Here is a 15,205-nt window from a genome sequence, read left to right as displayed (position 1 = left end):
GTTAATACATGTGACAATAATAAATCAAATCAAAATGGGTGTCGCTGGCTGGCCAGCATTTATTGCCCTTCCCGAGTCATCCTTGGAGGGCAGTTGAGAGTCAACCATATTGCTGTGGCTCTGGAGTCACATGTAGGCCAGACCATGCAAGGATGGCAGGTTTCCTTCCCGAAGGACATCAGTGAACCAGATGGGTTTTTCCGACAATCGACAGTAGTTTCATGGTCATCAGTAGGTTCTTAATTTCAGATTTTTTTCTTGTTGTTGAATTCAAATTCCTCCATCTGCCGTGGCAGGATCCAAACCCGGATCCCCAGAACATTAGCTGAATTTCTGGATTAATAGTCTAATGATAATGCCACCAGGCCCATCACCTTCCCTGAAAGGTTAAAAGGTTTTGAAAAGAAAGGTCCTTCAACTATCAAGCAGCTGAAGTCATAGGAGTCATTCTGGCACAGGAGGCTATTCAGCCCATCGTGTCCACAGAATCCTTATAGTGCAGGAGGAGGCCATTTGGCCCATCAAGTCTGCACGGACTTTCCAAAAGTGCCTCCTTCACCTCATGTCCAAAGTCTTAAATCTTTGCCCCTGAGTCCTTGAACCATTGGCTTATGGGAACAAATGTTTGGTCTACCTTATCTAATAGCCTGTCATTATCTTGGACACCTTTATCAAATCTCCCTTCAGATCCTCCAAAGTCAGTGGCAAGGGAGGCAGCTTGATAGCACCATTCTCTCTCATGCCAACACGCACACTGATTACCAGGCAAGGTCATGTACATTAGACCACTGTCAATCAACAGGAGGCACAGATAACTGGGCTAGAAACAGCAGGGCACCAGGGATTAACGCCTTGCAGGGACTTACAAAGGGGGAGAAGAGTTTCAAAATTGATACGTTAGGGTACTGCAATTCACAGAGGTAGCAGTGGCTAGGTAGGCAGCAATCCCATCTCAGAGTCAGAAGGTTATGAGTTCAAATCCCACTCCAGACACCACGAGATCTTTTAAATCCATCCTAGTAGGCAGATGGGGTCTAGGTGTAACACCATATTCAAGACAGCACCTTCAGTAGTGCAACACTCCCCCAGTAATATGCAGGAGTGTCAGCCTTGATTATTGTGTTTGAGTTCTGGGGTGTGAATTGAACCTGGAACTCTCGAGGGGTGAGCGGGTACAACTGAGCTGCGGCTGGCACCAAGTTTCAAGATGGGGGGGAAAAAAGCTTTCACCTGCCTACAGTGAGCAATTATACAACGCAGTGATATCAGAATCGAGGACAGAAAGGTGAAGGTAAGCATGGAAAAGCTTTCCTGAACTCCATAGCGGGCCTGGACAAGGGAGGAGGAAAATTGCCGTACCTCGTTTCCCGTTCTGAGACCTGGTGAATCAGGCGTTTTTCTTTTTCTTGGTCCGATAGCAGCCAGCGCTGCGAGATTCGCTTCCCGTTGCTGCAACTGTGCAAGCTCCAACTGTTGCATCTGTTCAAAAGCACAAACGTCATGTTTTATTTTCCAAAAATCACATAAAACTTAACAGCAGAGAAACAGGGCATTCAGCCCAACAGATCAAGGATGATATTAATCATCCAGCAAGAAGTCTAACAAACACCAGGTTAAAGTCCAACAGGTTTATTTGGTAGCAAAAGCCACTAGCTTTTGGAGTGCTGCTCCTTCGTCAGGTCCCACCCACCTGACGAAGGGACAGCCTGTTCCGAAAGCTAGTGGCTTTTGCTACCAAATAAACCTGTTGGACTTTAACCTGGTGTTGTTAGACTTCTTACTGTGTTCACCCCAGTCCAACGCCAGCATCTCCACATCATTAACCATCCACACAGGCCTCCTCCCATCTTACTTCACCTTCTAATCCTAGATGTCCTTCCATTCCTTTCTGCCTCATGCTCCGCCCCCACCCCCCCCAACCCCTTAAATGGGCAGCATGGTGGCACAGTGGTTAGCACTGCTGCCTCACAGCGCCAGGGACCCGGGTTCAATTCCCAGCTTGGGTCACCATCTGTGCAGAGTCTGCATGTTCTCCCCATATCTGCATGGGTTTCCTCCGGCGACTAGAGGAATTTCATAGCAACTTCATTGCAGTGTTAACGTATGCCTACTTGTGATAATGAATAAACTTTAAACTTTAACTTTACGGCTACACTATTCGCCTCAACTACTCACTTCTGTAGAGTGTCACATTCTTACCACTCCCTGGATAAAGAAGCTTTCCCCCCCTCAATTCTCTACTCGGTTTATTAGTGGTCATCTTATATCTGGGCACCCCAATGTGAGAAAACCTCTTCCCTACATCAATTGAAACTCCCTCCACAATCTTCTAGACCTCCATTAAGCTAGCTGCAAGCTTCCTTATTGAGAGAGTAAAGAACCCCAACCTTCTCGATCGTCCCGATAGTCATGCAGTTACTCTGGAGGGGGAACGAAATGACAGACTTGGTTTAGCCTGCAGGCTCTTCTCATTAACAGCACTGGGTGACACTCTTTGGCAGGCAAATTCAACCTCCCGAGGTGTGGGTCACTTCCAACTATAACCACAAAGTAAACCAGCCCTTTGAGAATAAGAGAACACGATACTAAAGCATGCTGGATTAAGGCTTCACAAACAAATGGCCAGATTATGATAGAATATTCTTGTCTATGATAATCTGGCCATTTCATAGAATCATAGAAACCCTACAGTACAGAAAGAGGCCATTCGGCCCATCGAGTCTGCACCGACCACAATCCCACCCAGGCCCTACCCCCATGTCCCTACATATTTTATCCACTAATCCCTCTAACCTACGCATCTCAGGTACTAAGGGGCAATTTTAGCATGGCCAATCAACCTAACCTGCACATCTTTGGACTGTGGGAGGAAACCGGAGCACCCAGAGGAAACCCACGCAGACACGAGGAGAATGCGCAAACTCCACAGACAGTGACCCAAGGCCAGAATCGAACCCAGGTCCCTGGAGCTGTGAAGCAGCAGTGCTAACCACTGTGCTACCGTTCCTGTGAAGCCCTAATCAAGGGCACAATTCTATACGTCCAAGTAGAATCTCAACTGAAGGAGGAATGAACAGGAATAACAGGAGCACTTGCACCTAAATCTGGGTTCTCAATATACATTATAACACCATCTTGAAGGAATGGTATGATAGATGCATGCTAAGTGTTTAATTGTATACAGATGGTGGGCATTAACTGGGGATCTACGTCTGTCTGTCTATCTATCTATATATAAAATATATATATATATATATATATATAGGACTGAAATTGTGGCTTTTGGGTTTGATGGTGCAAGTCTGTAAGGTGTATCTCTGTAAATAAACACTTCTCCAACCACTTCTCCTTTAGGATGGAGATGAGGAGACACTTCTTCACCCAAAGAGTGGTGAGCCTGTGGAATTCATTACCACAGGAAGTAGTTGATGCCAAAACATTGAATGTATTCAAGGGGCGGCTGGATATAGCACTTGGGGCGAATGGGATCAAAGGTTATGGGGAGAAAGCAGGATTAGGCTATTGAGTTGGACAATCAGCCATGATCGTGATGAATGGCGGAGCAGGCTCGAAGGGCCGAATGGCCTCCTCTTTGTTCTTTGTTTTGTTGTTCTTGCTCCTATCCTCTATGTTTCTATGTGTGTAAGGATTCAGCTCCAGTTCTATCCTTTGGCACCTGGTTATTTAGAATAAAACAACTTGCACACAGCTTGGCAAACACCAGATTCACGTTCAACTTTCACCACCATTTGGAGCAATTTTGCATTTAAAAGCATGAGCTGAGGCACGCTAGGAGTTATCAAGCAAAGGTCTAGCAAGGGGGCCAAAGGTATTCACGCATATTGCCAGTGCACAGGACTCATTTCAAGCGATCACGCCTGTTGCATCAGGCAGTAGCAACAGAAAATGTGCAGAGCAAACTGCAAAGTCTCAAATGTGAACTGTGCCACCAAGTCTGAGGTTAACTATTCCCTCCTTGGGGTGGGGTGGGTAAGGTAGAGTGGAACAGGAAGACACATGCACACACACACACACGCATGCGCACGCATACACACTATTGGAAAGCAGTTGTCACGGGCAAGTTTTAGTAAGCAAGCCCCCACCTCACCACCACCATCACTTCAAATTTGTAACGGCACACTGCCTCCCATCCATCGCTAGCCTGCTGGGTTATCGGTTGGGAGTCACAAGCTTTTGAAGGAAACCAGTGACAAAATAAATTTGGCAACAAAGCTTCCCAGCGATGGGTGCGTTAAGCCAAAAAAAAAAATGGGCAAGGGTCCCCAGTACTGGGGTGGGTGCGGCAGGCAGCGCTTGGTTAAAGGGACAAGTCTGTTCTGATGACAAATCAGTGCAAACAGTTCTCTGTCCACCAGGCTCCATTATTACATGGAGAATGTTAACACAGAAACAGCCACTTCAATAGAGTATTAGTTTAAGCCACAGTTGTTGTAGTAGCTGCATGGTTGGGGGGGGGGGGGAAGACTGCTAGGGAGGGGTGTCCATGGAAACTAATTCCTTCAGCTCCACAGTCATCATCAAACACAGCATTGTCTTTATTAGCATCTGTCGTCAAATCTTTAATCACGAAAACGCGAACAGGCTTGATGATTTATTCAGCAGGGAAAAGAATCTGTAGGTCAAGTGAAAAATTTCTCACACAGCACGAACATCGGGCACTTTCATTCGCTTCCACTCCCCAACTGCCAGGGGCGAACACTAGTGAGCTCCAATATTAAGGCTCAATTAAAATAGGGTCCAATTAGTGGAGGTTTTCCTCTCGGGCAACGAGCGTCAGGAAATGGATATTGGGAAAATGTAGAAGTGAGCTACTGCGAGGCGGCAGAAGCAGCAGACACAAATGAACTTATTTGTTGGTTTCTACAGTTGCTATGCTGGACCCTCTGGGAGGAAAGGCTTAAACCAGTCTAAGCTATAAAATAAAGAAAACCCTCCAGCTAAACATGAACTGTGTGAAACAAGGGCTCCATCACAGAACAGAAAAAAAAAACTGCTGGGTTTAGAAAATTAAAAGCCAGAGGCACTTTCCATTTACAACTAAATCCTAGTTCCGCCTCTGAGCCGAGGAATTATAAGCAGTAACAGATTTACAAAATGAGCATTTATCCCAAAATATGTAACCCATTGTGATATTCCCAAATAACAAATCCTGAACTTTAATGCAAGAATTTTATTCAGTTCTCAATCGTCGAACCTACGGCTGGAACTCTTCAGATAACTTTTTTTTTGTTCCAAAAAAAAAGGGCAGAAAAATTGAAGGAACACCCATCCCCTCCTCTGCAGGATGACCTCGTTTGATGTGCTGCCCTTGCCTTCAGCAGTTCCTGTCCTTGCCCCAGGCTCTGCAAAGAAAATGGCACGCAACTACCACACAAATCCTGACCTAAATACCAGGAGACTGCTGCCAAAAAAAACAAAAAGCAGCCCCTCCACTCGCGGAAAAACAAAAACGAACAAGCAACAGGGAAAATGAATGAAACAAGCAGAGGGGTAAATCACACCAGGCTTACCTCTTTGGCTCTTTGCTTTAACCTAACTTGTTCTGGGTCTTCATGCTTGGCCCGACTCTGGCAGTGATTAAAAAGACACAAGAGCAGAATGAAACGTTAAATCAAATTTTCATATTCGTTTCCCAGTAACATTTTCCAAATGTGCAAAGCGGATTTATCTGGTTAAGTTCGTCAAAATCCCTTTCAGCACCAACAAAGTGGTTCTCAAGTTAACCGGCTGGCCACAGCAATATGTTCAAACGTACATCTACGGATACACATGACAGGCATTCCCGTTTAATTTTTCACAAAATGTCAGGAACAGGATGCCAGCAATCCCCCAGATGTTAGAACCAATTCCTTATTTGAAAATGTCATCTGTTCCAGACAAGGAGAGAAACTCACGAAATGCAATCTTGTTTAAATTAAAAAATAAGCGTCAATCGGACCCCAGGATTGAAAAGGAACGCCCGTGGATTTTAACGTTCTGGCAGTGGATAACTTTGCCACAGCAATTTGTCAAATTAAGCAATTTTTGCAGCATTCTTCATTCTTGTAACTATCTGGTAGGAGCAATTCTGAACACGGCTGAGAACCATTAAGAATTAATAGTTGGATGCAAAGCAATGCTAAAAAAGCCTTTTTTTAAAAAGTAATATCATACTTTTTGGATACGTAACATTGAGCCAATTATTTCAAGTGCTGGTTGCTGTACTCTTATTTTGCCTACGCATATGTAGATAAATATATGCATAATATATATAAATATATTACACATACACATCATATATCATTGAAGTTGAGCAATGACAAAAGGGACAATTCCATTTTGTAGGCAGTCACAACATAGGCCTCTGAGACTATGGGAAAAGTGAGATCCTTGGCTACCTTCTCACACTCAGCCCATTGCATCTGTGCTGCCTCCTGGAAAGAGCTATCCAATTCGTCCTAGCCCTCCTGCTCTTTCCCTCATCGTCCTACAAGAGAAAGAAAATCTCATCTTCCCTCTGGTTCCATTGCTAGTTACGGTGGCACAGTGGTTGGCACTGCACCTCGCAGCACCAGGGACCTGGGTTCAATTCCAGCCTTGGGAGACTGTGTGAAGTTTGCACGTTATCCCCGTGTCTGCGTGGGTTTCCTCCGGGTGCTCCACCCACAGTCCAAAGATGTGCAGTTTAGGTGAATTGGCCATGCTAAATTACCCCTTAAAAATGTGTGTGAAATTACCCCAAGATGTGTAGGTTAGGAGGGTTAGCGGGGTAAATGCGTGGGTTAAGGGAATGGGGCAGGCCTGGGAAAGATGCTCTGTCGGAGATTCAGTGCAGTATCAATGGGCCGAATGGCCTCCTTTTGCACTGTGGGGATTCTTAAATGTGTCCTCTGGTTACTGACCACCCTGTCACCTTCACTTTACCAAAGCCCCAAAAATTAACACTGAATACCTTCTCCGTTCTAAGGTGATGCCCTCTTTGAAGGCAGTGTTATGTGCTATCTTTGCCTCACCTGGACTCAGATGCATGCACCTTTTGAAGGAATGCTACACTATTGTATAGATGAGACATTAAATAGAGGCACCATTCTTTCTTGGGTGGACATGGTGGCACAGTGGTTAGCACTGCAGCCTCACAGTGCCAGGGACCCGGGTTCAATTTCAGCCTTGGGTGACTGTGTGGAGTTTGCACGTTCTCCCCGTGTCTGCATGGGTTTCCTCCGGGTGCTCCAGTTTCCTCCCACAGTCCAAAGATCTGCAGGTCACTTGGATTGGTCATGATAAATTGTCCCTTAGTGTTTGGGGGGGGTGGGTAGGATTGTAGCTGGTACAGACTTGATGGGCCGAATGGTTTCCTTCTGCACAGTATGGATTCTATGACATAGAAGATCCCATAATCCTTATTCAATCCATCCTTCAAGCTAAAAAAAAATGAAACATTGCTGCTTCTGGGATCTTGCTGTGTGCAAATTGGCTCTCATTTTCTGCACTGCAAGAGAAACCACAGTAAGAAAATCTTTATTGGCTGCAAAGTGCTTTATGTGCTGAGATTGTGAAAGGTGCCATAGATTCTTTCTTCTAAGTAACCAATGCCCAGTCTCTGCCACCGCAGGGCAGTATTTTATTGCATGCAGAATTGTCAGAAGACCATCGAGAGTCAATCAGATAGATAACACAGATTTGCCAGATCCTGGTCTGGTGGAGATGGGATACACATGAACTAGTAACAAAACAGCAACCACCTGGTCATTGACTTGAACTGGTGCACAAACGGGTAATGGCCACTGGATTCAGCTTCACTATTGGCCATAAGGTCTGAACTCTGGTTTCACCAACATTACTGTAACCATCTGGTGACTCTGCCCCATCAGCAAGTTGCCACTCTTGAACAAACTACAAAAGCTGACGATTCCCTCCCAATTGTCCTTCTCGACAGAAGGCAAAGTCTCAGGTGCAGGATTCAAGTGGCTAGTTCGTTCAAAGAGCCAACACAGCCCCAACTGGCTGAATGGCCTGTTCTTTGTCCCGAAAGGGCTATGTAGATTCAATGTGAGGAAAAGCAGAGCTGCAGTAATTACACCTGCTCCTGTTTGACACATCACTGTTCGAGTGTTCTCGAGGCCTCTGCCCAAAGGCAGGTCTGATCCACAGCACCGTGACCTCTACCACATACAGGGCAAGGAGGCAGGTCCTGAATCCACCCCAGCCAGAATGGGGATCATAACACCCTGACCCATGCCGGGCCATGCAGCCAACCTTCCCCCCAAGGGGGGTGGGGGGTGGGTGGGTCCCACTCACACCGCCTGCCATTGGTGCACGTTTGGAAGGATTTGCAGACTGTTACTTGACTTGCTTTGGCCATGTTATGAACACATCTCCTTAGCCTTCATGTCCTGGGGTGTGACTCGAATCTGGAACCTCTGGCTCAGAGGCAGGGGTGCCGGCCATCACATCACAAACCTCCTTTTCAATTTCACCTCAGGGGAATGAAGGGATGTGGTGATGGGGGTGGGAAAGTGGAGTTGAAACCGTGATCATACTGAAAGACAGAGCAGCCGTGATCATACTGAAAGACAGAGCAGCCGTGATCATACTGAAAGACAGAGCAGCCGTGATCATACTGAAAGACAGAGCAGCCGTGATCATACTGAAAGACAGAGCAGCCGTGATCATACTGAAAGACAGAGCAGGCTTGATGAGCTTTGTGGTCTACTCCTGCTCCTATTTCTTGTGTTGCGTTTTCTTAACAGATGATTACACTCAAGTATCGCATGGATAGTCAGAAGCTTTTTCCCAGGGTGGAAGAGTCAATAACTAGGGGGCACAGGTTTAAGGTGCGAGGGACAAGGTTTAAAGGAGATGTATGAGGCAAGTTTTTTTTTTACACAGAGGGTGGTGGGTGCCTTGAACTCGCTGCCGGGGGAGGTAGTGGAAGCAGATACGTTAGTGACTTTTCAGGGGCGTCTGGACAAATACATGAATAGGATGGGAATAGAGGGATATGGTCCCCAGAAGGGTGGGGGGTTTTAGTTAAGTCGGGCAGCATGGTCAGTGCAGGCTTGGAGGGCCGAAGGGCCTGTTCCTGTGCTGTAATTTTCTTTGTTCTATCACAGCACAGAAATAGGTCCAATGGTCCCATTGGTCTATGCTAGGGTCTATGCTCTCCATCAGCATCCTCGCATGCCTCCCATATCCTTTCTTCTTGTTCTGGTCCTGAAACAGCAACTCTTGCTTTCTCCACAGATGTTGTCTGACCGGCTGAGTATTTCCAGCATTTTCTGTTCACATTCCTTTCTCCCTCGTGCTTATCTTGCTTTCCCACCAATCTATGCTATTTGCCTAAACCACTCCTTCACCTCAATGAGTCATAGAGTCAGAGAGGTTTACAGCATGGAAACAGGCCCTTCAGCCCAACTTGTCCATGCCGCCCATTTAAAAAAAAACCCCATAGCTCATCCCAATTGCCTGCATTTGGCCCATATCCCTCTCTACCCATCGTACCCATGTAACTATCTAAATGCTTTTTAAAACATAAAATTGTACCCGCCTCTACTACTACCTCTGGCAGCTTGTTCCAGACACTCACCACCCTCTGTGTGGAAACATTGCCCCTCTGGACACTTTTGTATCTCTCCCCTCTCACCTTAAACCTATGCTCTCGAGTTTTAGACTCCCCTTGCTTTGGGAAACGATATTGACTATCTACCTTGTCTATGCCCCTCATTATTGTATAGACCTCTATAAGATCACCCCTCAGCCTCCTACACTCCAGAGAGAAACGTCCCAGTCTATTCAGCCTCTCCTTAAATTCAATCCATCAAGTCCCGGTAGCATCCTAGTAAATCTTTTTTGCACTCTTTCTAGTTTAACGATATCCTTTCTATAATAGGGTGACCAGAATTGCACACAGTATTCCAAGTGTGGCTGTACCAATGTCTTGTACAGCTTCAACAAGACATCCCAACTCCTGTATTCAATGTTCTGGCCGATGAAATCAAGCATGCCGAATGCCTTCTTCACCACTCTGTCCACCTGTGACTCCACTTTCAAGGAGCTATGAACATGTACCCCTCGATCTCTTTGTTCTGTAACTCTCCCCAACACCCTACCATGAACTGAGTAAGTCCTGCCCCGGTTCAATCTACCAAAATGCATCACCTCGCATTTGTCTAAATTAAACTCCATCTGCCATTCGTCAGCCCACTGGCCCAATTGATCAAGATCCCGAAGCAATTGGAGATAACTTTCTTCACTGTCCACTATGCCACCAATCTTGGTGTCATCTGCAAACTTACTAACCATGCTCCCTATATTCTCATCCAAATCATTAATATAAATGACAAATAACAGTGGGCCCACTGATCCCTGAGGTCACACCGCTGGTCACAGGCCTCCAGTTTGAAAAACAATTCTCTACAACAACCCTCTGGCTTCTGTCAAGAAGCCAATTTTGTATCCAATTAGATACTTCACCCTGGATCCCATGAGATTTAACCTCATGCAACAACCTACCATGCGGTACCTTGTCAAAGGCCTTGCTAAAGTCCGTGTAGACAACATCAACTGCACTGCCCTCATCGACCTTCTTGGTTACCCCTTCAAAAAATTCAATTAAATTTGTGAGACATGATTTTCCACTCACAAAGCCATGCTGACTGTCCCTAATCAGTCCTTGCATCTCTAAATGCATGTAGATCCTGTCTCTCAAAGTACCTTCCAACAATTTACCTTTGATTAACTCGCATGATAATCATCATTTCCATCCCTTATTGATGATATTCCACGACGGATGATAAATACAGGAAAGGATATACTCTCATCATTTGGCCACATGGGGTAAAGTATGTTCCAAAGAGAAGCGGGTGTCCCAAGATGTGTAGGTAAGGGGTATTAAGGGAGAGTCCAGAACTAGGGGTCATAGTTTGAGGACAGTTAGAACTGAGGTGAGGAGAAATTTCTTCACCCAGAGGGTGGTGAAGGTGTGGAATCCACTACCACAGAAAGTAGTTGAGGCCAAAATGTTGAGAGATTTCAGGACGAAATTGGATATAGCTCTTGGGGCTAAAGGGATCAAGGGATATGGGAGGAAGGGGGAACCAGGATATTGAATTCGATGATCAGCCATGATCAAGATGAATGGTGGAGCAGGCTCAGAGGGCCAAATGGTCTCCTTCTGCTTCTAGTATTGGTCCCCTTATATGAGGAAGGATATATTGGCATTGGAGGGAGTGCAGAGAAGGTTCACCAGGTTGATACCGGAGATGAGGGGTTTGGATTATGAGGAGAGGCTGAGGAGATTGGGTTTGTACTCGTTGGAGTTTAGAAGGATGAGGGGGGATCTTATGGAGACTTATAAGATAATGCGGGGGCTGGATAGGGTGGAGGCGGAGAGATTCTTTCCACTTAGTAAGGAAGTTAAAACTAGAGGACACAGCCTCAAAATATAGGGGGGTCGGTTTAAGACAGAGTTGAGGAGGAACTTCTTCTCCCAGAGGGTGGTGAATCTCTGGAATTCTCTGCCCACTGAGGTGGTGGAGGCTACCTCGCTGAATATGTTTAAAGCGCGGATGGATGGATTCCTGATCGGTAAGGGAATTAAGGGTTATGGGGATCAGGCGGGTAAGTGGTACTGATCCACGTCAGATCAGCCATGATCTTATTGAATGGCGGGGCAGGCTCGAGGGGCTAGATGGCCTACTCCTGCTCCTATTTCTTATGTTCTTATGTTCTTAGTTTCTATGTTTCTGTTAGCAGGGTAAATATGTGGGGTTACGAGAGTAGGGCCTGGGTAAGATGATCAATACCATACCTGATGGGCTGAATGGCCTCCTTTTGCACTGTAGGGATTCAATGGTCAACAGGCTTTCCAACCTGATGGACATGAATGTTAAATGCACGCATCACATCGTCACAATGTCCCAAATCACTCTGCAACTAATGAAGCATTTTTGAAGTATAGTCACCGCTGTAACTTTGGAAACAAAGCAATCGATTTGTCCCACTAACAGCACTGAGATAATGACCAGGCGGTTTCCTGCAGTGGTGTTAATTCAGGAATACACATTGGCCATGGGAAAAATTCCCCAGCCCTTCACTCGTGCTGTTGAATATTTGGTGCTCACCAGACAGGGCAAAGAGGGCCTGAGTTGAATCCAAAAGGCAGCACACCCCCCTCCAGCACAGCACTGAAGGAGTGTCAGGTTAGAGGTTGGGCTCAAGTCCCTGAAGTGCAACGTGAACCAACAAGCTTAAGGCTACAGAGTTGAGAGAACTACCCACTGAGGTAGAGCTCACCAGCTCAACCAGGTTTATTTGGCAGCACGAGCTTTCGGAGTGCTGCCCCTTCCCTCACCTAATGAAGGGACAGCATTCAGAAAGCTCGTGCTACCAAGTCAACCTGCTGGATTTTAACCTGGTGTTGTGAGACTTCTTACTATAGAATCCTACAGTGCAGAAGGGGGCCATTCGGCCCATCGACTCTGCACCAACCACAATCCCATAACCCTAGCTAGTCCCCCTGACACTAAGGGGCAATTCAGCATGGCCAATCCACCTAACCTGCACATCTTTGCACTGTGGGAGGAAACCGGAATACGCGGTGGAAACCCATGCAGATGCAGGGAGAATGTGCAAACTCCACACAGACAGTGACCCAAGCCGGGAATTGAACCTGGGTCTCTGGCGCTGTGAGGGAGCAGTGCTAACCACTGTGCCACCATGTCACCCAGTTCTAAAAGAGTGGTATGGTGCCTTATCCTCAAACTATGACTGCTAGTTATGGACTCATCCACCACTGGGAACATTCTTTCGGAATCCACCCTGTCTAACCCGGTTAGAATTTTGTAAGTTTCTATGAGATTCTCTCTCATTCTTCTAAACCCCAGTGAACATTATTCTAGCCAACTTAGTCTCTCCTCATATGATAGACGTGCCATCCCATTCCAGACTCCTGGGCTAGCTGAAGTTAACAAATGCACGGCAGTGGGGAAATGTGTTGGGAGTTGCCAGGAGCTGCTGCAAGGATAATGACCTTCCCACACTGCCCTCTAAACCTTTCAGAGTCAAGCACATTGTGGAGAATGTACACTTTGGAGAAATTGGTCCACTTGTCTCCCTCCACTGGAGTTAGTCAGTTTGTTCAGTTGTACTGGGTTGTACTTTCCCACGCCGGTTCTAACCAGCTCTCAGTCGCCTTCAGCACAGACCCTTTACATAAAAAACAACTGTATTTTTTTTTGTTTGAAAACCAGAAAGAAAAACACTCAAAGGAACAAGAGAGAGAGAGAATTTAATGAGGAGTTCTTTGCAGCAGAATTCTAAAAAGGGCTGGTGACAGCAGCTCTTCCAAGTTAACTCTGCAGTTATTTTTATTCAAGACTAATTGAATCGGTTTGTACCCACCAGACAGAAAGCCTCAAGGGTGAAGAGGAGAAAAAACTACAGATGCATTTCTGATTCAGACTGAGCAAAGACAATGAAGGTCCAGCACACTGCAGCAGCGAGCAGGAGCCTGTAATGAGCCACTGAGCCCACGGGACTCTCTGACTGAGGTAGAGCAAAAAGCAAGGCAGGGCACTAAGGGGGGAGAGGGGGAAACGACAGAACAGGGACGGCCCCATTAGGGGGGGCACCGAACAGGGACACCATGGGGGTGTGTGTGTGTGTGGCGGGACAGGGACACCATGGGGGGTGGGGGGTGGTGGCGGGATAGGGACACCATTGGGGGGGGCGCGGCGGAACAGGGACACCATGGGGGTGGGGGCGGAACAGGGACACCATGAGGGGACGGGAGGAGGACGGAACAGGGACTCCATTACAGGGGGGGGGGAGACAGGGACACAATGGGGTAAGGGGCAGGGGGTGGAATGGGGACACCATAGGGGGGGGGAACGATGGGGAGGGGGCAGACACGGGACAACAGTGGGGGGGGGGGGGAAGCAGACACCATTAGGAGGTGTGGGGGTGGGGAGAGGAGACACCATGGGGGCGATGGGGACGGACACTGTGGGGCATGGGGGCGCGGGGGAGGTGGAGAGAAACCGGGGGGATGCAGGACACCCAGGGGACAGGATACTATGTGGACAGAGCAGATCGGATCCCACATCAGAATCAGGAACTGGCTGTACAGGACAAAATAAATTAGGCATGCGTTTTGTTCAATTGAAGATTATGAGCAGCAGAGCACCAACACACACTCTTTTCGACACTGCATTTGGGAATAAAGAAAAAAGGTCCAAAAATGTCAGGCCCCTCCAAAAGTAGATTTCGAGTCGTTAAAGCAACAAAAGTAAACAGGTTTAAAGTAAACAGGTTTAATATAAGCGGTTGCGTCATCCATGTGACCAGGCCTATTACTTTCTGAAATAAATGTTGTAGTAATATCCACCATTGCTTGTCCTGGACTCGAAGCAAAACACATCCCTTTGGGACAAGCTGATTGGGGAGTAAAGAAATGCCGTAGCTTCCAAAATGGTGAACTTTTTTGGCAATTACTGCCACATTACCCCTCACAAAACGGCACAGTGGTTAGCACTGCTACCTCACAGTGCCAGGGACCCCGGGTTCGATTCCCGGCTTGGGTCAGTGTGTGTGTGGAGTTTGCATGTTCTCCCCGTGTCTGCATGGGTTTCCTCCGGGTGTTCCGGTTTCCTCCCACTGTCCAAAGATGTGCTGGTTAGGTGCATTGGCCATGCTAAATTCTCCCTCAGTGTACCCGAACAGGCACCAGTGTGGTGGCTTGGGGATTTTCACAGTAACTTCATTGCATTGTTGTCAGCCTACTCGCGACAGTAATAAATAAACTTAGAAAAAAAACTTTTAAAAATAATTTTCCTATTTTTGTCTTCACACTAGCACTTCTGTTGTTCAACTTTTGGGAAGAAACCCCAAGCTAGGACTTTCAAAAAAAAATTGGATTAGTTAAGTGTTTGTGAGCTTAACCACTCCAAGATGGATTTCTGACCAGGTGTATCTTTTCTCATCTCGTCTTCAGCCCAGTGGGCTGCTAGGATTTGACCGCAAGTCAAGGGCAGCACGGGGAGGATGTGCAGACTCCACACAGACAGTGACCCAGGCCGGGAATCGAACCCGGGTCCCTGGCACTGTGAGGTAGCAGTGCTAAGCTTAGTGGTTAGGTTGATTGGCCATGCTAAATTGCCCCTTAGTGTCAGGGGGATTAGCAAGGTAAATATGTAGGGTAATGGGA

The 15,205-nt window shown here is 46.8% G+C and overlaps 1 protein-coding gene across 2 annotated transcripts in view; it reads right to left on the bottom strand.

The window, feature by feature from the left end:
* The window catches only part of LOC144495536 (transcription initiation factor TFIID subunit 4-like), a 151,254-nt gene that overhangs the window by 36,701 nt on the left and 99,348 nt on the right, over window positions 1-15,205 (bottom strand). For both annotated transcript variants that reach the window (XM_078215606.1, XM_078215608.1), the window contains exons 13-14: window positions 5,532-5,588; window positions 1,360-1,479 (exon numbers count right to left, since the gene is read on the bottom strand). In XM_078215606.1, the coding sequence (XP_078071732.1) occupies window positions 1,360-1,479; window positions 5,532-5,588 (177 nt within the window). The remainder of the gene's footprint in view (window positions 1-1,359; window positions 1,480-5,531; window positions 5,589-15,205) is intronic.

Source organism: Mustelus asterias, chromosome 7 (genome assembly GCF_964213995.1).
Source record: "Mustelus asterias chromosome 7, sMusAst1.hap1.1, whole genome shotgun sequence".
NCBI classification, from domain to species: Eukaryota; Metazoa; Chordata; class Chondrichthyes; order Carcharhiniformes; family Triakidae; genus Mustelus; species Mustelus asterias.
Note: the sequence above shows the minus strand (reverse complement) of the source record. Positions and strands in the feature narration are given on the sequence as shown.